The sequence below is a fragment of the Carettochelys insculpta genome, chromosome 20 (genome assembly GCF_033958435.1).
Source record: "Carettochelys insculpta isolate YL-2023 chromosome 20, ASM3395843v1, whole genome shotgun sequence".
NCBI classification, from domain to species: domain Eukaryota; kingdom Metazoa; phylum Chordata; order Testudines; family Carettochelyidae; genus Carettochelys; species Carettochelys insculpta.
The window spans coordinates 20,982,786-21,007,303 of record NC_134156.1 but is presented as its reverse complement, the minus strand read 5'-3'; the positions used below and the strand labels follow the sequence as shown (position 1 = coordinate 21,007,303).

Below are 24,518 nucleotides of genomic sequence, written 5' to 3'. Positions count from 1 at the left end.
GGCATTCAATTAATTACTATTGAACTACTACATTTTCCGGGGGGGGAAGGGAATAATTCTTTTTTGGTTTTGGGACGTATGAGTAACACTTTCTATGTCGTTTTTGATTGATTTATTCAGGAGAAATACTTGGATTGCTAGGACCAAATGGAGCTGGGAAAAGCACACTGATTAACATGTTGGTGGGAGATGTCGAACCAACTGCTGGCCAGGTAGACTATGTGGCTGCAAATTAATAGAAAATGAATCAGGCTACCCTTTTATGTTTTGTTTCCGTAACATTTTGCTTGCCAACATCTGTAAGTGTTTTCTTTATAAAGACATGCAAATCTATAAATACACTGTTGAGTAAGGACTGCCTTTTTCCACAGGTGCTGATGGGAGACTATTCTTTAGGATTAAATGGTGGGGATAATTCCGTTAAATTTGTGGGATATTGTCCTCAGATAAATCCACTTTGGCCAGATATTACATTACAGGAGCATATTGAGATATATGGAGCTATCAAAGGAATGAGTAAAATTGATGTGGAAGAAATCATAAAACGGTAAAAAAGTGCTTCATTTTTTGGTTTGCCCTCCTGTTTTATCTGCATTCTGTTTAACAATCAAATAGAGGTTTCTTGTGCTGTGTTCTTATATGACTATAAGTAAATTATGTATAGCAGTTTGAGCAAGAGCTGGTCATGGTTTGAAAGGGAAAAAAACAAAAGTATGTAATGCTGTTTGGGTTATATATACATTTTGATTGCACCTTGAAAATGTACGGCATGCTAAGTGATTTCTAAGTGAGACGTTTAAGATATAGCCATGTAAAAAGATCTGTAAGGATTTTTTAAAAAATGCAATTAAAATAAGATTTGTAATCAGTTATTTAACAGCTGTAACTAAGAGGAATGACAAGGCATATTTTAAGGGTTAATTATATATCAACATTCTTAATGGTCTCAGTATGATCTAAATAATGCGTGCTGGGTCTTTTGCAGACTTGCAAGTGCCCTTGATTTGAAAGAGCATCTACAGAAAACAATAAAGAAATTAGCAGTAGGAGTGAAACGCAAGGTATGGAGAAGATTTTAAAAAATGTTGAATTCAGTGTTTTGCTAATATGAGGACTATGGCATAATCATATTTAACATTCTTTCTTTCATGTCAGTTGTGTTTTGCACTAAGTATGCTGGGTAATCCGCAGATTACATTGCTAGATGAACCATCTACTGGCATGGATCCGAAAGCCAAGCAGCACATGTGGTGAGTTTAGCATTATTCCCCCATTCACAAAACACTAGAGAAAATGTGACAGTAATATCCTTATTCCAAAGCTCACAGTCTGCGAAATAGGATATGATGGATTAAGGGTTTCTTTCAGAGAAGGGAGGGCACTGGGGTAGGTTCTATGAGGGAGGGAGAATGCTTGAAAGCACATAAGAACGTATCATAAGAATGGCCATACTGGCTCAGACCAAAGGTCCATGTAGCCCTGAATCCTGCTTTTTGACAGTAGTGAATGCCAGGTGTCCCAGAGGGAATGAACAGAACAGATAGTCATTAAGTGATCCCACCCATCACCCATTTCCAGCCTCTGACAAACAGAGGCTAGGGACACCATCTCTGTCCATCCTGGCTAATAGCGATTGACGGACCTATCCTCCGAGAATTTATCTAGTTCTTTTTTTAACTCTGTTGAAGTCCTGGTCTTCACCACATGCTCTGGCAAGGAGTTCCACAGGTTGACTGTGCTGTGTGTGAAGAAGTAATTCCTTTTGTTTGTCTTAAACCTGCTACCTATTAATTTCATTGGGTGACCCCTAGTTTCTTGTGTTATGGGAGCAAGTAAATAACTTTTCCTTATTCACTTTCTCAACTTCTCTTTCTCATACTGACCAGTCTCTCATAGAACTTCCTCTGGCATAATTTTACAGACCTCTACCATACCCTACCCTTAGTCTCTTCTTTTTTTAAACTAAAATGTCGCTGTCTTTTTAATCTTTCCTCATATGGCAGCCGTTCCAAATGCCTGATCATTTTTGTTGCTGTTTTCTGAACCTTTCCCAGTGCCAAGATATCTTTTTGAGGTGAAGTGACCACGTCTGTGTGCAGTATTCAAGATGTGGGTGTACTGTGGAATTATGTGGAAGCAATAAGATGTTCTCTGGTTTAGTCTCTATCCCCTTTTTAATCATTCCTAGCATTCTGTTTGCCTTTTTGACTGCTGCAGCACATAGAGTGGATGCTTTCAGAGAACTATCCACAATGACTCCAACTTCTTTCTCAAGTGGCTATAACTAATTTAGTCCCCCATCTACATTTGATCATTGCGACTTCTCTTTTCAAACTGACCCGTCTCTTCTAGAACTTCTGCTGACCTTCCAAACTTCTGAGCAGCTTTTGTCGTCATTTGAGGGAAAAACAGCCCACCAAAGAAATGATTCCTCCTTTCCCCCTGAAACTGTGCAGTTTTCTCCAGAGTCCACAAGAGGCAAGACTTGACACAGGCCCCTTCTATTGTTTCTGTGTACCTACACGGTATTTGCTTTGCGTTTTAGATTTGCGTTTTCTTTATACAATAAAACTGTTAGGATTAGGAGACTGGTGGACATCGAAATCCCTACAAAACACTGGAATTAGCCAGTTTTTGTTGTGAATAACTGAAAAAGCCTCGCAAACTAAAAAGTACAGGTTGAGCCTCTCAAGTCCAGCACACTGGGGACCTGACTGGTGCTGGATGAGAGAATTTGCCGGACAGTGGAGAATTTGCTGGACAGTGGGAGGTCTTTATTGTCTAGCAGCATTACCAACACTTCAACACAGAACATAGAGAGCCAGGACTGCTGGCTGGAAGCAAACTTTATGGGAGCACAGGAAACTTGGCCATACCCATGATAAGTGGTCATCCAACTAACTAAAATCATACCAGACTTTAGATGTTGCTACATCAGAAAGTTCTGGATTAGAGAGGTTCAACCTGTAGATACATTTGCTTTTGTTCCATTCAAGGGCAAAAACACTTTTCGTGGTGGCTGAGGAGTTTGTGTTAATTATTCCTCAAGTATAATTTTCCCAACATCTTACTCATCATGTTCAAGGTTAATTGTAGCTGTAATTATTATTTTTCATGGATTTTTCTTTTTCTTTTTCTTTTTTTTTCAGGAGGGCAATTAGAGCAGCATTTAAAGGCAAAGAGAGAGCTGCTATTCTCACCACTCATTATATGGAAGAGGCTGAAGCTGTGTGTGATCGAGTTGCAATCCTGGTATCTGGACAGCTGAGGTATTCCAAATTGTAGGAGTCCGTCCGTGAATATTTGGAACTTTTGGGTAAAAGAAAATATTACTTCTCTCAACTTGAACACTTGTATAGCATTTTTAAAAAGTACAGCCCCATTTTCTCAAGCTCCTCATAAAATAGCCTAATTCATAAAAAGGGACGATTGACAACAACTCTGCTTTTTTATATCCAGCTATGTTTGTCTCAACAATTTCTAGGTGTATTGGTTCAGTTCAGCATCTCAAGAGCAAATTTGGCAGAGGCTATTTCTTGGAAATGAAATTAAAAGAAACAGCAGGTGCACAACAGATGGAGTTTCTTCACAGACAGATTTTGCATATCTTCCCAAATGCAAGTCGTCAGGAAAGGTAAGAATTAAGAAACATAGGATCAGTGCTTGCAAGAAAAGATATCAGTGTCTCCTATGGCACCTTAAAGATGAAGACTGTGTCGACACTACAGCTGTCTTTCAAAAGAGGTCTTTCCAGAAGGCCTCTTCCAAAAGAACTTCTTTGGAAAGAGAGTCCACACAGCCCCCATTGTTTCAAAAGAACAAGGTCAAGGATCGAAAAATCAGGCACCATGAGGACTGCTCTTTCCAAAAAAAGGGCCCGCAGAGCGTCTACACATATTTTCTTTGGGAAGAAGCTTTTGACAGAAGGTGCTGTTCCTGCAACAGAAGTGGAAGAGTGCTTTTGAAAGGAGCACCGCATTCTTTCGATTTGATTTTGAATGAATGCTTTTTGTGTGTAGATGCTCTGCTGAATATTTCAAAAAAGCCCCTTCTTTTGAAAAATATTTCAAAAGAACTTGCTACTGTAGACGTGGCCTAACAGATGTGCTTGGGCAAAAGCTTTTGTTTTTTGTGCTTTACCTAAATAAATCTTAGTCTTTAAGTTGCCACAGAACTCCTCATTGTTTCTGTAGCTACAGACTAACAAGCCTACCCCTCTGAAACTTGTCAAAAATATATATATTTGTGTTAAAACATGCTTAATTTTTTAATATTACAAGTAAGAAATTAATGAGATCTTGTTATCAACAATTAAATAACATACATGTAAAAAGCCAGCCTAGAAAAGAAAACAAGTCCATGAAAGCTAGCAAAGAAAAATGGCAAGACCAAAACTACACTCGTATAACAGTTGTGACCTGCTAATTTTCTTGCTGGGGGGTGAACTTTTCCCCAGTCCAGAAAATTTAGATGTTACCTGTAGTTTTGCAAATACTGAGTGTAGCTCAGACTCTGGAAGTGTCAGTGTTTGGCGGCATCTCTTTTATCCTGTCATCAAGAATTCATCCATCAATCCTATTGGACCATTTAATTTACTCCAGTTTGTGAGTGGATAAATGCAAACTCTTAAGGGTAATGCCTAATTCTACTTTGTTTACAGTTTACAAGGGCCCAGGAAAAGACAGTCATAGAAATACCCAAAGAATTTTTTTTCAAGTGGGGCAGTTTTGGGGGAAAGATCAGTTTCAGCAAGGAGATCATCTGGGGACAGACTTTCAATTCGGGATCTTTACCCCTTGCGCGGGTCCAAGAAATTTGGGATATGACAAACACTTGCCATGTGCCTGTCAACCTCTTAATTCTTAGGATATGACCTTGGCGTTTCCCTTTTAAGATAGACTACACCGGGTGGTTGGGAGATTGTTGAACTGTCCACCAAAGAGAATACCCGTTCAGCGAGAACACTGCAGATAAATCTGTCTCAAATGCCAAAGAGACGTGACACAGAATTTTGATGGTGTTTTCCAAGGAACCAGGGCTGATTCGTCTGGTTCTGGTCTCTGTCAGGTTAATGAATTAGAATAATCTGATCTAAAATGATCATTCCTATGATTTTGTCACTAAGGCCATGTCTACACTAGCCAAAAACTTCAAAATGGCGACGCAAATGGCCATTTCGAAGTTTACTAATGAAGCGCTGAAATACATATTCAGCACCTCATTAGCATGTGGGCGGCCGCAGCACTTCGAAATTGACGCGGCTCGTCCAGACAGGGGTCCTTTTCAAAAGGACCCCGGCTACTTCGAGGTCCCCTTATTCCTATGAGCAGATAGAAATAAGGGGACCTCGAAGTAGCAGGGGTCCTTTCGAAAAGAAGCCCTGTCTGGACAAACCATGCACCGGCTAGCCGCGTCAATTTCGAAGTGCCGCGGCCGCCCGCATGCTAATGAGGCACTGAATGTGTATTTCAGCGCTTCATTAGTAAACTTCTAAATGCCAATTTGCATGGCCATTTCGAAGTTTTTGGCTAGTGTAGACGTAGCCTAAATGATTAGCTTGCAGTGCTTTGCCTCCTCCTTAGAAAACGGACTTCTGCACGGTTTTCTTTCCTTTCATTTTGCTTTCAGCAGTTATGGCCTGAGAAGATCTCACACTGTATTTTATGGGTTCTTTTTTCAGTTTTGCCTCCATTTTGGAATATAAGATTCCTAAGGAAGATGTGCAATCACTCTCTCAGTCTTTTTCTAAGCTGGAAGAAGGTAGGACCAAGTGGTTGCCAAGCAAACAATGTTAATTGAAAAAATTATGCCTACCATTCAGCCTGAAATAATCTCCCAGATTTGACATATAATGTTGTTGTTCTTCAGATTTTCTCTCAAAATTCACTTAGTTTTTTTAATGCTAATCCCCACTCCATGACTCCTGCCCTTTGAAGCTTTCTTTTCTCATACAATACATTAGTTTATATAATCATGCTATACTCTTGTGTATACAATTCAAGGTAAAAAGAACTAAACGGATGTGACTGCACCAAGCACTTGGCTCAGTTCTCATCTCAGTCTGTATGTACCTACAGCAGATAAATATACAGGTTGAACTTCTCTAGTCCAGCACCCTCGGGACTTGACCAGGCCGAATGAGAGAATTTGCTGCTCCATGAGAGGTCAATATTGTCTAGCGCTATTACCAACACTTCCACTGCTTCCTGGGCTCTGGGAAGACATTTAGGGGTAATTTAGAGCTAGATAACAGCACAGAACATTGAGAACCAGAACTGGTGGCTGGAAACAAACCTTTATAGGACTGCGGGAAACTTGTCCATACCTGTGATAAGTGGCTGCCCAGCTAACTAAAATAATCCTGGTGGATGGAAGTGGATGACACTTTCCAATCTGTATTCCCATTCCCTGCCACTCCACAGAGAGGGAGATTGAAACCTAAGAACTGCCGTAGCTGCTCACACATGGTATTGCACTCAGCTGGGGCATCAAATTGTAAAACTCCTCTGTGTTTTTAGTGAATTTAACAGTAGATATTTGAAGCATATTAAAATATAAATGCAAAGTCATTTTCACACATCTGATCAATTGTTCTTAAATGTGCATTTTTCCAATCCTTTCAACAGCAAAATATGCCTTTAATATCGAGGAGTACAGCTTTTCTCAAGCAACCCTGGAACAGGTATAGAAAGCAACATTTTATTTCACAATTGTAAAAGAAAAATTCTGTAGATTATGGGTTGATTTGATAAAATTTTCTAAAGTGCCTAAGAAAGAGCTGATGGGCCATTTCCAAAAATGGCATAAGCACTTCAGAATATAAATCCCATTGACTTTCAAAATAGGATTGTAAGTGGGTGTCAAAAACAAAAGGCATGAAACTATTGTGATTGAAACAAAGCAAGCCTTTATCATTAGGACTTATTAACATTTGGTAACTTTTGATTTAAATAAATTCTGTATCATTTGCCAGTGCAAACTGGATGAATTTATGGCTTTATTATGGCTGACACTGGATATTCTGTAGCTATTATCTGGTGCAGGCTGCTGCTTCTGTTGTGTTAGAGACAGAAAGTAATTCTAACTTTTTGTTCTGACGAATCAGTGTACCTAGTTATATTGATGCACTAGGTTCCACTTTTGTGATTAGTGTCCATGAATTGTCTTTGTTTGGTAGTCATATTGCTGTCCTTGCAATCTGAATGCTGTTATGCTGAGTACACTGCTGGTGCCATTTTGGTCTGTTTTTAGGTTTTTGTGGAGCTTGCTAAAGAGCAAGAAGAGGAAGATAACAATTTTGGAACCTTAAACAGCACACTTTGGTGGGAAAGAAGACAGGAAGATAGAGTCACCTTTTGAGCTTTTTTAATACTATAGCATTCATGAGCTGCACACTACAGTTCACTGTTGTCTGACTCGTTTTTTCTTGTAATGTGTGCTGACCACTAAGAATGCTGTTGAGGTTGAGAAAACTATCTGCCTTGAAAAACAAACATTTTTGGAAACTATGAGCGTATTTCCTCTTCCTGGCCTCATCTATCAATATTATGCAAGTATGGAAATGTCTTTATTTGTGGCAAATCTCATCGCTGGCGTATAACTTTTAAATTTCTGGTCTGCTTGTCTTTCTCTGTCTTCTTTTAAGTGAGAATGGTAAATGACAGTTACATTCTTTATACTATCCTGTTGGTTTTGATCCATCTGTGCTTCTAGAAACTCCAACCTTGAGCGTGTTCAGCTATTCAGTATGTGATGTCAGTATATAATTGATCAGCTCCAGGATCAAGGTTCTGCCTGGCTTACCTCTTAAGAGAGCTTTCACCAAAGGCAGGGGTCCATAGCAGGAGAAAAGAGCCACAAAAGATGAAGTCAGCTTGGAGGACACATCCAGAGCAGTGTCAGAAGTTGGTGACTTGTCTGAGTTGGAGTAAGTATATAGATACCAGGTGGATGTTTATGGAAGGTCACTTTTGAGCTTTAATGGCCTGCTGTTGTCCTGGTAAGCTTGAAAGTCTATGTAGACTGCGTTGCTATGCAAACACTGCACTTAACTGTCTGATTCCAGGTTTCATCATGGAATACAATGCTGATGAGCTCAGCCTGAATTGTTTATGTAATTGTTTATGTAATACTAAATACCAGTTCCTAAAATTCAGTTAACTTTTATATTGACCTTAAATTCCCCTTGGATCCTGCTGGTCAAAATCCTGATGCTCCTGTTTGTTTGGGGTGTATGTATGTTTCCGGTTAACTCCCCTTAACCGAAAAAATTGATATGGTACAACAGTGCCTCCACTGTGGATCCAGATCCACCACCTTAATTCTTGTGTTCATGTGTTGTATCTCCATTTTCTATTCCTCCTTCTGCCATATGTAGGTGTTAGTATCCACTTGTTATTCTTGTTATCATAATGGCACTTCAGTCCTATGCTGCTTCAGAATGTAATAACTTGTGTGCTTTAACTAATCTCTGCTTTTTCCCCTCGTTCTCTGCCCTCTTCTGTAATAGCGCCTCCCCAACTAATCACCAGGCACATAAAACTATCACTTAACAAACTTGCTTAGGAGACGCCAGAGGCCCATTTGCTTGAATAAAATTCCCAGGGGGGAAAGAAAATTCATTGTTCATCGCTAAATAGGGCACTAAATGATATAATAAACTTAACTTGGAATCTGTTCAGCTTAAAAATATTTACACATTAGTATAATATGGCACATGATTAACTGTTATACACCTGTTTAGTGCATATTGTCAGGTGTAACTCTAATCAAGTTACCTTTGCAAGTTGCATAAAAATTTATAATGCATGAACTTCTAGGTTAAATTTGATTTGCAAAGGTGGATAGGTTTGTTTCATTTCATATTTGTAAAAGCATGAATGCCAGATGAATATATTTTTATGGAACTTGCATAAATGTGAGCATTTCTAGTTATATTCTTTGTTAAAACAACATATTACATTTTTTGAACATAAGTTCTAACACAGTGTTGAAAAGGCAGTTCTTTAGTTGTGTTCTTTTTGTATGTGACTGAATTTACAGGCATATGCACCAACACCTATCTAATCTATTTTTGTTGCAATAGAAATGAGGCAATATTAGTACCGCGACAGTGCGTTCTTCTTTATATCATGCTCATTTTCTCTCCCCATTAAACACAGAGGAATTTCCAAATGAAGATCTTGTTTTGCCACTACGAATACTTGTATTTATTAATCAAAATTGTCTCTGTCAAAGAAACAGTAAGAGAACCCATGTGTGGTTTTACATCCACAGATGTAAGAGTAATAATTATCCTATTTTGTAGTTTCAATAAAAAAAAATCCTGATTTAAAAATTGAAAGAATCAGTTAATCCAACTAGCTGTTTGATCTGAGCTCTTTAGAACCCTACAATCAGGTTTTTGATCAATTTATTGCATTGTAGAATATGTTAATTGAAATTCAATTTACAATATTGTGTATATCTGAAGACACTTGATATGGAAGACATGTCCCTTATATGTTTACCTTTTAGATGAGAAAATTCCCATCTTCTTCCTTTCAGAAATGTTCAAAATTCAGAAAACTGTGCCAGAAGGCAAAATTTTATGCTCCCAACATTATAAATCATTGGGCAATAATTAATGCAAAACTGATGGTTGAATTCCAGATGTGTAGGCTCTCATTTATCTCAGTGCAAGTCTTACAGTTTTCTTAGTGTGCTCAGGATTGAGCCCTACCTATATGCAATGTTCCCTCTAATTTTTTCCATTCATGGGCAGAATAACTCATACATGCACCAAAGCATGTGCAGATGTCTGCCACCAATAGAAGCACATGCTGCCAGCTGTGGGACACCCTAGGTAATCAGCTGGGTAGCATTTGACTCTCTCCTGGATGGCTGCCCAAGCACTTAGCTTACAAGGTACACAGCCTGTATAGATACAGTTTTTGCTTCTCTGCACATCTAGGACTTCGTGGAATCATGTGGATCTTGTTTTCTTGCATATCTCTCTTGAGTGTGTCTCTCCAACTTGATATCTTCTATGGTGCTGCATTTTCTATGCTCATGGGAGTGGAGTAGGTGCGTTATATTTTAGGAGCTGCTATACAGTCAGTCTATCCACTTTAATAAGCTATATACAGTAGAAGCATCTTGCACTGATGTACGAAGTAATGTAACTCCATTTTATGTTGACATAGAACGTTTATCTGCTCAATTGTTTTAAGGCACTAACAGAACCAAATTCTGCTCTGTTACACTCATGCAATTCTATTACTGTTATTTAGTGTATTTCTTTAATGTTTATATTCCAGTAGCATCTACAGACTCATGCCCCATTTCAGGTAATGTGGAAATGTAGTATATGGTAAGTGAAAGTTCCTACCCAGAAAACTTACTACTGACTTCAGTCAGTCGATAGAATTGCAGTGACACAGTAGCAGTTCGTTCAGCTGAAGAATAATAAAGTTTCTCTGTATGCGTAAAACAGACCCAGCAGAAAATAATAGTTCCCTAGAACTTGTGTGGCTGTGCTGTCTTTCTCCCGTTTAGCCTACAGATCTCTTTTACTTTGATACTTTCTTTACCACTAAGTAACACCCTCTGATTTTCCTATCTGTTGACATCACAGCCTACTGCTTACACTCATAGGGTCTGATCCAAAACCCACTCAACCAATATAGGAGGAGCCTTTCCATTGACTGAAGTGAGCCTTAGGTCAGGATCAGACCCTTCACGTCACATCAGTGAATGAATAACACCACACAATACATATTCACTATGTGAATAAAATATAGTGCTTATACTTTTTATCTTGCCAATGTACTTTTTATTTTATTTTTTGCTTTTTATCATCTTACAGTAAAACTATTAAATGGACTAACTTTATTTTTATATAACCATTGGTTCATGTTTGCCATCTTATTGAGTGAGGAATCTGATGTATCACTGTTCTACTTTTTTCACATTCACATACATTTTGCAATATAATAAAGCTAGTTAACTCTCTCTCACAGGTACATTCAATGCATAGCCATTGCCAATGGCAGACAGAATAGCTTCTGAAAAACACAATTGGCCAAAAAGGTTGAAAATCTTAATATTGAATCATTTCTCTCTCCAAAAGATTGTAGACAGTAGACTTAGGAAGATTGTCCAACCTTCTGCCTAAGTCTTATCCCAGAATCAAATCTGTTCCTGATTGCACAGTGTAAATTTGCTTATCCTTCTCTGCAAACTGAGACAGGCTGATCTCACACTATGGGCTCTTTTAGAGTTTAACAATATCATTCTTCATGTAGAGGTTCTCTATGTAGAGTACTCCATCTAGCCTCATTTTGCCTAGTCTCTAAACTCATGTCATTTTGTTCACTTCTGCCTTTCACTGTGTTCTGAATTGCTCCAGCATGGTGGAATCTATTTCATTAATGTACAATTTGTTCTTTCCTCTAATGTATGAAAAAACTGTTTGCCAGGTTCTGACTATCTGTTTCTTCCCAGGTTCTTATTCGTGTAGAATTCCTCTGTAGCTACAGCCAAATAGTTTTGTATTCTACCATAATGGCCATGTAATATTGCTTGGGCTTTTCTAATGAGGTTTCTTTTTTCTAATGATCCATATCAAAGGCTTCATTAAAATCAAGGAGTAATGTACCCAGAAATGTTCTCACCTACACTGCAGCAACCCTATTTACACAGATACAAGTGAAAGAAAATTTGCCCCATTAAGTCCACTACACTTGGTGTTTAATAGATCTCAAAACAGAGAAAATTATGTGGTATATACAATGAAAGACAATTGGTAACAGCTTAAAACTTCCCGGCTAAAATATTACACTTGTGCTCTGTGGTTTTTCTTGGTATTTAAGTAGTGTAAGTAATAAACTGAGTTCAAACTGTGCATGATAGCGAGGTAATACACATCTTGGCATTTGACAGTAGAACGGAAAACCAGGCCGTTTTGGGTTCTTGTTCCAGGACTGAAACTGATTAATGCTGGGCAAACTTGGACAATTAAATTTAGCTCTCCTGTTTGTAAAACGGGTATAATAATATCTATCTACCTTACAGGGATGTTGCGAGGATGAATTGGTTAACGCGTATGCAAAACTTTTAAAATAAAATTGCTCTAGCAGCATTATAAGGATGTATTTTTATTGGAGTTCTAATAGCTTGAATTCTGTTCATGTTATGTTGAGAAATCCTTATTTAAAATACATTGTACAGTTGCACGCAGTTTATATCACGTGTGCTATAATCTTTAGAACAAGAATATAAGATCATTTTTATTTAAACATTTGATAACATTCTTTTAATGCACATCCTAATACTAATCATATGCTTTCTTAAGTGCTTCTATTGTATAATTTTGTAAATATATTTATTTTTCTTTTAACACTTGCTTTATTTGGAAAACAAATAGCAATTATTTTGTTTTTCCCAACAGAAAGATGCTGTTAAAATAAAGGTGGATTACTAATGCTCACACTTCATAGTATAACTGTTTTTCAGCCATGCTTGATGTAAGCGATAATATATCGAAAAGTGCTTTAATCACTTAGCATCAATCTTCATCTTCAGTTGAATGTAGTCTCCTAAGTCATTTAGGGCTGTGACAATGAGGTTGTATGGGTGTTGTCTGTCCACCTGTGGTGCATTCAGCCATTATTTCTAGTAGGTAGAAAGTACATGCCTTCAGGTCCTGCAGTGAATTTTCAATATTCACTTTTTTTTCCCTGTTTATCATTCATGAAAAGTGACAGACAGGCAGCCCTAAAATCTGACCTCTAGCCACGGAATACATACATTAAAGGCAGAAGCAAACCTTAAGTTGCTCCAGATTGTCTCACCGGTGCCCCTTGTTTTGAGTTGAAAGGTTCACCTCCGGAAGAGGGAATGCACTGCTTAGGCAGGGAGAGCGGCTGTAGGGTATGTACCTGAGTGTAGGGTTCAGATGTGTTTGGACTTTTCTGAGAAGAGCCTTTCTGCCTCTGCTGCTATTTATACCCCTATTAGAGAGTATGCAGTGTACCACCGCAAGGTGTGGGCTGTATAAACACCTTGGCCATTTCTACACAGGCCACTTCCTTTGGAAGTGGCGTGCTAATACACGGAGCGAAAGATGCTAATGAGGCACAGATGCAAATTCCCCGTGCCTTATTAGCATATTTCGCTCCGTGTATTAGCATGCCACGTCTGCAGGAATTTGCCTGTATAGAAGCGGCCCTTGAGAGGAGGGAGTTAATTCATTTGGTGCATTAAATCCTTGTCCACTTTGATGCTCCAACAAGCCTTCCACTTCTGTGATCTTATCTGTGATTTGGGCACTTAGTTGGACTGTGACCTGAAAATTCATCTCATATATAGTTCACCAAACAGCTTTGTGTGACTTCCTTGGGTCACTGCTGAGGGGGAAGTGTTTAAAAAGACGACATTCTAAACTGGTGGTCTCCAACCTTCTGCATACAAGATCACTTTTTGGATTGAAGATGAACTCAGGATTTACCCCATCCCAGAGGCCGTGCCCCGCTCATTGCTCCTGCTACCTCCATCACTTGCTCTCCCCCATCCTCTCGCACTTCCACTTGGTTTGGGCCACCAGATTGGGAGTGGGGAAGCTCCAGGGGATTGCGATGCAGGAGCAGGTGAGGGGTGCAGGCCTGGGAGGGTGCTCCTGGAAGAGGGTTAGGGTTCAGACGGGGACAAGGGGTGTCAGGTCTGAGAGGGACTTTCACTGCAGGCTGGGGCAAAGGGGTTGGAGTGTGGGAGGGGGCGTGAGGTGCGGGCTTTGGCTGACAGGAGCTTACCACGGGCAGTTCCTGGTTTGCAGCACACCGGGGCTAAGGTCAGCTGCCTTCCCAGGCTCTGTGCCACTCCCAGAAAGAGCTAGTGCTGGCACATTCCTGCTTCAAGGCCTGGGGATGGGGGAGTGGGTTTCAATGTGCTGCCCACAAGTGGTGCCTCAGCACCTCCCATTGGCTGTAGTTCGTGGCCAATGGGAGCCGGAAAGCTGGCATTGGGGGCAGGGGCAGTCCTCAGAGCCACCTGTCCTCATTCCCTTTGGAACCTCAGATGTGCCAGCTGCTTCCAGGAGCAGCTTGCCTTAGCCCTGACTTTTAGCATCCAGAGATTATGATGCACTAGCAGAGCTACCTGTTGGTGACCACCATTTTAAACCAATTAAATACAAATGGCCACAGGATGGCACTACAGTGCAAGAAATGAGAAATGGTTGTAGCGTGTTCTGTGTCTATGGCTTCAGTCAACTAACTACAGTGCTCATGGTCCAAAGTCTCTCACAGCTGCGAGTGACACAGCTAGGTTTGAAAAATGTCGAGTTCACAGTAGACAAAAAATTCAGTGAAACAAAGAGCAAAAGTGTCACTGCACAATAAGATTAGTTGATGTAATTAGCATATGAGTATGGTACAATAACGTTCCATACCAGTCTCCAAGGGGAGCTCGTATTCGTCTGTAACTTCAAAAACAACACACAGTCCTATGGTGGCTTACAGACTAACAAATTTATTAGGTCAGGACTCGAGAGCAAAGTGCATTTTGCCATGAAAGCTTTTGACTTAATAAATTTGTTAGTCTTTAAACGGTTGGCTTATTTCGAAATTGGTAAACTGCATTGTAAGAGGAATAGGGCCTATTTGAAATAATCTAAAGTGCGCCCAATGGTTCTATTTCAAAATGGGCTCTATGTACGTAGATGCTGTATTTCGAAGTAGCTAAGGGCTATTTTGAAACGCATTTGTGTGTAGCAGTATTATTTCGAAATAAGCAATTCTGGAATAGCTTATTTTGAAAGAGGACTGTGCAGCCATACCCTAAGGTGCCAGAGGACTCGTGGTTGTATTAAATATCAGATTTTTCTTCATCAGATCTTTGTTGCATCTGATGAAGCAGGTCTTTGTCCATGAAAGCTTATGCTCCAAGATATCTGTTACGCTATAACGTGCTACAGGACTTCTTGTTGTTTTTTAAGATCATTCTTCAGTAGCTCTATCTCTGGTCTAAAGACAGTTCCATCATCTTTCCCCAACACTTGACAGGCAACTTTATGTGGTCCAGAGTCTAGTAGTGGGTGGAGGATGTTTCTGATATAATGCATAACATGCTGCTTGTGGCAGCATTGTGATGAGATGCCTCACATATTGACCAACTGAATTACACCACAAGCACCTTTAAGGTGTTAAATAATAAACAGTAAATGTTGATATATTGAGTGTCATCCTGCTGCCACTGAAACCAAGATGAAAGGTCCCCTTGACTTCAGTAGACACAAAACCAATGGAAAATCTTATTATTTTTAATTAATGTTTTCCGTCTTTGAATTTTGACCCATGCCAATTTTTCGATATCAGATTGTAACAGAGCTGGATGTTTTTCACATAGGTTGGTTCAAAATTTTGATTTCAGAAGAAGGATCCTTGTTTTACACAACCTTCCGACATCAGGAAGTTGAAAGTAAATATGGAGGAGTGCTGTTTCACATACTCCTTTGTGTCATTTGTAGTTTGACATATAAATATATTTATGGTGACTGCTGAAAAACATTAGAGAGAAGTGTAATTGCTTTTGTTGATTTGGTACTAAGTGAATGGAGTATCAAAATTACATTCAATGAGGTGACGATGGTGCTATCACATAGGGATGCCATATAACTGTAAAGTTGTGCTAATTCCAGATGGCGTCCAAGGAGTGGAATGTTACGAATGATGCCAATTACCACTCCAGTCTAATTATGATGAGATTCATTGTTCCTCTGGCTATGGGGCAGCATTCCACTAATCTTTTCCATCTATGTGCAGAATAATCTCTTCTTTGTGCACCAGGGCATGGGCAAATGTCCTCCACCAGTAGAAAGAAAGACCTCACACAGCTTACAGGGAACACAGGTGTGGGGATCTGTAACATTTCTTGCTAAAATAAAAGAGAAAACAGTAAAAGGTTCCTAGGGACACGTGTTTCTTGCAAAATCACACGCAATCCAAAGGACAGACTGTTTGTGCAGGTGCTGATGAAAGGGAAGGATGCAGCTGCCTCTTACCCAGAGGACCCAACTGATTTCCTGAGCCAATGGCCCCAGGAAAACGCTCTCTCTGGTCAAACCTTATTGTGTAAGAACATCTGCCATGAAAGGGGTAAGGAAGGAGAAAGCTGCCTCTGCTATAAATTGGTACAAAGACAAAATAATACCTGTTGGAGTTTCATATTTCAGAAGAGAGGGAGTGGGAAAGCAGAACATCACTGAAGACCAGATGTGACATCTTCACTGAACGCTCCTGAATGGTGGAATCCCTCATTAGGGGTCCCCCCGACAAGAGCAAGGCTGTCAATGCAACCTACTCCTTCCACTGTCTTATGGCACAGGGTTTATTCAGATAACTAAGACGTTTCCATTACCAAACCAAAAAAATGTTCTTTTTATGACTTTCCTTTATACCTCCTCACTGAATTATTAAATTTCTGATGCTTCTGGAGCATTAAAAAGCAGCCAGGACATTTATTTGCTGGGAAAACGAGAAAGGTCGTCTTGTTTAGACCATGGGGTCAGTGCTCCCTGTTACACTGGTGCTCTCTCTGATGCAACTCCACTCAAACTTGTGGAGTTACTCTACATTTGTACTGGTGTGAAGGGGGAGCAGAATACGGCTTTTTATGCAGTCATGTAACTTCATTGCAAACACAGGGAAATCTGTTTTGGAGCAGAAAGTCCAGTTGTCTTGTAAGTGATCGTTAGGAAAATATTATGGCAAGCATCAGAGACTAATTAAATCAGTAAGTAATGGGTCTGGAACAGTTTCTAGTTCATAGGCAAGATTCTCAATGCTTCTCATGACCCAAAAGTCCTAGGAAAGCATTTTGGCTCCTATCATTTTGAAGAGCGTTTCTTTTAGATCTTACAGAGCAGAACATTACATAGGATGTTTCTCAAGTAATGAGTGCTCAGCCAATTTCTTCAAGTCACTGGATGCCAGTTGCAAAATTAACTGAGTATTGGTGTGTGTATACGTGAGATTTGTTTGTTGGCATCAGAAAAAAATGTGTGTGATGGCAAATTATTTTTAGACAAAACATTTTATTTTTGTTGTAAAGGAGATTTTTTTTCAGAGTTTCTCTTGCTCCTGTATTGTTGAGATTTGAAGGATTTGGTTTTGTTTTTTAAAAGTGGGCCAGATCCTTTCCTCGCTTATGTTTGGGCAAGACCACTGATTTCACTGAAGTAGCCCGGACAGAACAGACGACAGAATTTTACTCCCGATGGCTTTCCTCCATTTTAGTTGTGTTTTGTATTGAGCATGACAATTCTGCTCTTGGATGAACCATCTGCTGGAATGGATGCTAAAAGACCAATGCCATATGTGATGAATAATGCCTGTACTGACTATAAGGCCTGTTTCAGCTGAAGACCTAAATCAATTCAATAGCTAGTATTAGCATTTTAGGCCACCAACAGAGCTGGCCACACTCTCTTAGTGCAGTAATCATTGGACAGCCAAACAGCCTAGCCTCAAGGGAGCAGTACATCACTATTTTGCATCCTGCCAGATGGTTGGGTAGGAAGAAAGAATCTTTGTGTCTGAACCGTAAACTCTCTTTCCTCACTCATGCAAGGGCAGCTGCTATTTAGCTCTTAGAATTCAAGCTTTTGAATCCTAGCTTTGTAGAAAGTTCTGAAAGTTCATCTGCAAACCAGTCAGAACCTGCAAAAGGTCTCAGGGCTCAGATTTTGCTCAGGACAAGGAGCGAATGTTGAGGTGGCTCCCCTGAACTGGCTATCCGTGGTGTTCAACCTGTTCTGAAGCAATAGCCTCTCTAGTGCTATAGTGAATAGCCACATTATTCTGAATATATATATTTACTGTTCAAGCCAAGTAGCCACACTCAACCAGCCAAATAGCCACATGTGGCTAGTGGCTAATGTGTTGGGCACCCTAGGCTAACTCATCTTAAGTAGCTTCAGTTACTTGACAGCTCTCTTACCTGAAATGACACTATTCGGATTCTGACACGCCAAATTTAAACTCATTTGAGCTACAGTGGGCACAAAGAAAACTATTAAAAACCGTCCAGTCTAATGAACTCAGCCTGTTGCAAACTTTACATAGAATGGATTTCAGTCAAGGATGGAAATGTTCTTGGTTTCTTTCAAGTCCTTCATAGACCCATTAATCTTCAGTTAATTTGGCTTAAGTATTTCCTTTGGTGTGTGATGGGAAAATACAGCAGGAAAACTTGTCTGGCTCTTCCTCACAGCACCCTTGTAAAACTGACATTGGCCCTGTTTTACAAATGAGGCCTGAGAATGTTTAGTAACTTGCCAGGATCACACCCTGTGAGTCAAGTGTCACGTCAGGAGAGCTGGGAATAGATGTCACATCATCTTGTCTCCCTCTTTGTCTCACTTGTCCAGAGTGAAGTGAGTATGTGGCACACACTACAGGTTGAACCTCTCTTTTTCAGCATGTTCAGGACCTGACTGATCCCAAATGACAGGATTTGCTGGACCATGGGAAGTCAGTATTGTTTAGCAGCATTACCAACACTTCCACTGCTTATTGGGCTTTTAGAAGATATTTAGGGGTAAATTACAGCTAAATAACAGCACAGAACACTGACAGCCAGGACTGGTGGCTGTAAAGGAACTTTTATGGGACCATGGGAAACTAGGCCACATCCATGATACCTGGTTATTCAGCTAACTAAAATCATGCTGGACTACAGATGTTGCTGGATAAGTGCGTTCCAGACTAGAGAGGTTCAACCTGTCTAGTCTATGCCAAGTAGGTGGAATTCAGCCTTTTAAAGTTTGTATGTATTCTGTTTAAATTTAACAAAAGCACTTTTCTTCATTAAAGTGTGGTCATTTCAAAGATACCATGTGTCTCATTAATGTGCTGTTTTGTACACTGCTAGCCTTCAATTCCACGTGAATGACTTCAAACATACAACCATGTCCTAAGGCAGTTGAGTAAATAGGCTCAATTTAGCCTCCCCAAGAAACTACTTTGGGTTTTACCTACATTAACAATCACAGATGAAAGTGATAATTAATACATCTGAGCTAGTTTCGTGTAACCATATAATTGCCTTCCTATGTGTATTTCCTGATATAATGGGATGATTAGGGATTTCAACACTGATGAAGATGATATGCGCAATACGTATGCCACGCAGTCTGAACTTTTGATCTGAGGTTTGTCCTGCAAACTGTTCAAATATCAGGTAGGTGCAAATGGCAAGACCTGGTTACAAACGAGGAACTTAGAAACAGAGTGGGGCAAGAACCGTCTGATGCTCAAATGAAGAGAAGAAAGTGGGGATGGCTAGGCCACACTCTCAGAAAACCATCAGCCAGCATAGTCCATCAAGCTCTCAAATGGAAGCCACGAGGAAAACACAAAAGAGGAAGACCTCAGACAACGTGGAGAAGATCTAAGGAGACTGAAGGACAACAACGGGGATACTCCTGCGATCAGCTAAAAGTTTTGTCCCAAGACAAACAGAAGTGGAGGAGACTTGTAGGTGACCTGTGCTCCACCTGGAGTGCAAGGGTTTAAGTCAAGTCAGTGTTAGTCCAAGAGATGAGGGTGCAGAACATACCAGAATCTTTCACAAAGTCCAAGCCTGTGACATCACAAGGAAAGCAGATTTGTGGTCCAATATTATTTACATGGGAACTTTGTTCTTTCTTGGAACTGACCTTGGGCATAACTGCTGGCTGCAGGCCAGAAAGGACCACAGTCTCAAGTTTGCATGGCAGTTGTTGTGCAGTGATATCTCTCCCTCATTGGCCCACCACCCTGGGAAGCAGCATTCTAATGCTGGCTCCTTTACCAGAGAAGTGATGGGAAGACAGCCTAGGTAGAGCAGATCTTGGCAGCATTCTGTGGTTTGCAGTGTTCCCCCTAGTTCTTTCCATCCATGGTCAGAATACATTTTATGTGCATGCACCAAAGCAGGTGTGGATGTGCCCCACCAGTAGGGACACATGCTGCCCACTGGGGGTGGGGGCGGGCACTCTGCTAATTGCCTAGATGGTATCAGAATCTCTCCTGGGCACCCAAGCACTCTGTCTTACAGAGAACTCTGGTGGTGGGTGGAGTGAGTTGGAGAAGTTCTTTCAAATCCCCAAGATGTGCTTTAGATGCCATATATCCAAAGACTGGAGGGAAGAAAAAAAGCTGGCAGGCACAGCTGCACACTTCTCTCCACTTTAATTACTGGAGAAGGAAGGGCAGCTGTTGCCAACCTAGGACCCAATATGGGAGAACAAGCAGCTCCTATTGCCCATCTAAAAGGGTCTTTTCTCAGCACGTGGAAGGCTGATGGAGAAGAGCTGGTGGAGTAGCTTATAGAGTGGGTGATTTATTCCTGGGACAGGTACTCTCTTTTCTTAGGTTTAGTCTCTGCCCTAAGTTAGTGAGACTGAGCAGACTGGTTTCAGACACTGGGGTTTTATTTTAAATTCTGTTGTTTCTTAAGTTTCAAGGCACAGCGCTGAGCCTGCACCGATGCCCACAGGATGGGTCTGTTCCCACTGTTCCAGGAAAGAACAAACACTTAATTCCCCTGTGTACTGAGGCCCCATACTGCCACCAGACCTTTGCAAAGCCACCGACCTAGCCCAGTATGAGTCCCCTCATTAGCAGACAGCCCTCAGTTGATTCAGTCTCATAAGCTTCTGCCACCCACCCCCTTACTTGACATCCTGGGGCCTGGCCAAAATTCACTGCACTATTTGCTCAGCTGACAAATTGCCCTTTGAAAATTGTTACCTTCTGGCATAGGTGTAAGTGGTCCTCCCAGTCAGAGTTAAACAATACTTCACCTATGGCCAACGCAGGTCTACCCTGGGAACTGAGTGCTGTAACAAGTTTCCTGAGGCCCTGTTGTCTCGCATTGGCGAAGTTGCATTTTTCACATTGCATTTCAAAAAACCCAGAAAACAAAAAAGAGAGAGAGAGGCTGCCAAATCTTCCAATTTTATAAATTGAAGTCTTTTAATTTTTTTAAGATATTGCATTCCATGAAACTTCCAACCTCCCACCACAATTTTAATGCTGCACTCAGACCTGGCGTTTCTCTCCCCACTTGGGTGATGAATCTCCTCCTCCACCATTGGGATGCAGAAGGGAGGGAGCCAGCAGGGGCAGAAACTGCCAGGGTAGTACCATGGCCAACCCGATCGCACAGAAAACTGTTTGGACTCGGCTTTCTGTGCTGATTGGCTGATTGCTCCACCTCTCCCTGAGTGCCTACTGCCTTCCTCACAGTCTCTCAATGTCCACACCCCTTACCCTCTTCTCTCCATTCCTTGCCCATTGTCACCCTTCTGCTCCTTTCCATTTTGCTGACACGGCTGGGTCATTACCACTGCTGGGCCCCAGACCACTGTTTGGTCCACAGTCCCGCAGCATGGGACCCACTTGACTTTGTCAGGATTCAGGCTTCAGTCCCTTGGCTTGAAGGGCAGTGGGTAGGAAACCTTTGGTCTGACGGGCCTGAGTGACCAGTCCTTCCCAGCCTCTGGCTGAGCCCTGAGGTTACAAGGGACAGGGAGCCCCAGACATCCCTGCAGGAGCTTCTCACCTCCCCTGCTGTCTCTGGCATTGATGGTATTTTCCTTCACTACTCTCAAAGGGTAGGTCTATGCAGCAAAGTTATTTTGAAATAACAGCCATTATACACAACTCAATGGCTATTTTGAAATAGCGGTTGGCTTATTTCAAAATTGATAGACCTCATTGCACAAGGAATAGCGCCTAGTTCAAAATAGAGGAGTAAGGGAGGTCAATGGGAGAAACTCACCTGGCCATATTCACTGAGGATGGTCAACAGGAAAGTCGAGGGCAGATAAGTCGATTCTAGCTACGCAACTGCCATAGCTACAATTGCGTTATCTGCAGTCAACTTACCCGCCTCGTATAAACCAAGCCTAAGAGAGGTTTATATACCTTCGCATAAGCCGCATCCTTGCTTGGCTGTTATGCACTTATGTTACACAAATAACTAGCAGATTTCCCCGGTGTTGCTTTGATCCTTAACACAAATTATTTTTTTTAAATAAAAAGAAAATGTACGTGCATTATTTAAATGATTGTACTTCTCCAAAATACAGTGTTATTCTTATGAAGTTAATTTCTATTTTGGATTTCTTTTATAAAGGACGGTTGAATTTTTTCCATTTAATTTTTTAAATATTTTTTTAAATGGGAATTCCCTCAATTGTATTTTTTTCTTTGTCCTATAAACTCTTATCATTGGCTATGTTTTAACAAAAAGAGCAGCTGTCAAATTTGGTTTCCATTTACCTTTTCTTTTTGTTTGCAAACCTTAAGCATTGATTTAGCCAAAACAGAGCACTATTCCAAATTTCTCAGTTTTATCTCCTTTCTGTAGGGTTGATTGAGAAGCCATCCTGTTCTAGATTCCTCATATTTTTCTGGCTCGTTTTGGTTCAGTCTCTTTCAGCATTCATTCAGTGATGTCAGTTTTGAAGACTGTGCTTGATTTGGCGATTCTCTCTCTTTTCTGTTTGATTTTATAAGAAGCAATCCCATTCCAGGTACATCCAAAGCCTGGCACGACCAAACCCTGACCTTGCTTTAAGCTCTGATAGAAGGAAGCTGTAGACTGACTTTGGTGGTCTGCCCTCATACCATTTAGGAGTTCTTGATTAAACAGACAAACTATCTAAAGTGTACAGTGGACAATACACTTTTTAATCTAAACCAAAGCATTTTTATTCCCCTCCCCATGGCACGTTGTCAGAACAACACTAAGAAAATTCAGACTTTCATCGATAAATGCCTTAAACACATTCTTCTGCTAAAGTGGGATGATATAATTTCAAACGAAACCTTGTAGACCAAAACAAACCAAAAGCCAATGGAGGTCCAGATCAAGAAGAGAAAATGATGAGGGGCAGGCCACATCATGTATAAGGACTGTGAGGAATGTGTAACGAGACAAACGTTAGAATGGAAAAGGGGAAAATGGGACGTCCCAAACAGACGTGGTGATGAAACTTCCTGGATGAAGTAAAAGCAGCTGGTTTAATGTGGGAGCAAATCAAGACTATGGCGAAGGATCACAAGAGACAGAGAATAGTAACAGAGAGGAAGCTGTGCTAGTCTATACACTATCAAAACAAAAAGCAGTCAAGTAGCGCTTTAAAGACTAGCAAAATGGTTTATTAGGTGAGCTTTCGTGGGACAGACCCACTTCTTCAGAAGTGGGTCTGTCCCACGAAAGCTCACCTAATAAACCATTTTGCTAGTCTTTAAAGCGCTACTTGACTGCTTTTTGTTTTAAGAGACAGAGACTGACTGTGGAGCCCCTACACTCTACTAGGAGCTCAAAGATTAATCATCACCATCCTTTCAATTTTTTTTTAATCCATGACAAGCAACCAACTTTCACTCACTAGCAGTATTCCCTGACAGCTGACCACTTGGGTGACTGCTCAGGAGAGACTCAGGTGCCAGCTGCTAATTAGCAGAACGCAGACAGCCACACAGAGAGGGCAGCATGTTTTTCTATTGGTGGTGCACATCCACTCATGCCTTGGTGCACATAAAAATTTATTCTGCACATAGATGGGGGAAAAATGCTCAATGCATAGCCACCAGTGCATAACCACCAGAGGATATGATGATTTGAAATTAAGACTGATGTGGAAAAAGTGAATAAGGAAAAGTTATTTACTTGCTCCCATAACAAAAGAGCTAGGAGGTCACCAAATGAAATTAATGGGCAACAGGTTTAAAACTAACAAAAGGGATTTTTTTTTCCTACACAGCACACAGTAGGCCTGTGGAACGCCTTGCCAGAGGATGTTGTGAAGACCAAGGCTTTAACAGGGTCCAAAAAAGAACTAGATAACTTCATGCAAAAAAGAACTTCATAACTTCATCAATAGATATTAACCAGGTTAAGTAAGAGTAATGCCCCCAGCCTCTGCTTGTCAGAGGTTGGAAATGGATGTCAGGTCAAGGCTTGCTTACATGTTTACCTGTTCAGTTCACTCCATCAGCTACTGGCCTCTGTTGGAAGACAGGATACTGGACTGGATGTATCTTTTAGTCTGACCCAGTCTGGACATTCTTGTGTTCTTATGCATTCTTAGTCTTCATTATAGAACAAGTGCCATAAAAATCTGCCTGTAGTTGTGACTGTAGAGATCTGATATACTGCAGTTTTATAGCTTATCTTCTATTTGATGAAATTAGAAGAATTCCCTTTTAAAATACAGTAACAGATTTTTCTGATTTGTCAACCTTGATTACTATTTTTGGTTCTCTGTGCCTTAAATATTGAGTCTGTTCTGGTCTGGCTATGGTCTGAAGAAGTGGGTCTGTCCCACAAAAGCTCACCTAATAAATTACTTTGTTAGTCTTTAAAGTGCTACTTTACTGCTTTTTTTTCATTTTTTTTTGTTTTCTTTTAAAATACATTAGGAAAATGAATCGTATTTGATGTGCCTTGTTTCCATTTGATAAAGGGGGGGAGAGATCACCAGC

General features: G+C 40.5%; 1 protein-coding gene across 3 annotated transcripts in view; it reads left to right on the top strand.

The window, feature by feature from the left end:
* The window catches only part of ABCA5 (ATP binding cassette subfamily A member 5), a 72,968-nt gene extending 60,401 nt beyond the window's left edge, over positions 1-12,567 (top strand). For all 3 annotated transcript variants that reach the window (XM_075014995.1, XM_075014993.1, XM_075014994.1), the window contains 9 exons: positions 121-212; positions 372-547; positions 986-1,061; positions 1,156-1,250; positions 3,150-3,269; positions 3,485-3,634; positions 5,681-5,760; positions 6,627-6,682; positions 7,252-12,567. In XM_075014995.1, the coding sequence (XP_074871096.1) occupies positions 121-212; positions 372-547; positions 986-1,061; positions 1,156-1,250; positions 3,150-3,269; positions 3,485-3,634; positions 5,681-5,760; positions 6,627-6,682; positions 7,252-7,359 (953 nt within the window). In that variant the 3' untranslated portion in view covers positions 7,360-12,567. The remainder of the gene's footprint in view (positions 1-120; positions 213-371; positions 548-985; positions 1,062-1,155; positions 1,251-3,149; positions 3,270-3,484; positions 3,635-5,680; positions 5,761-6,626; positions 6,683-7,251) is intronic.
* Positions 12,568-24,518: the final 11,951 nt, after the last annotated feature.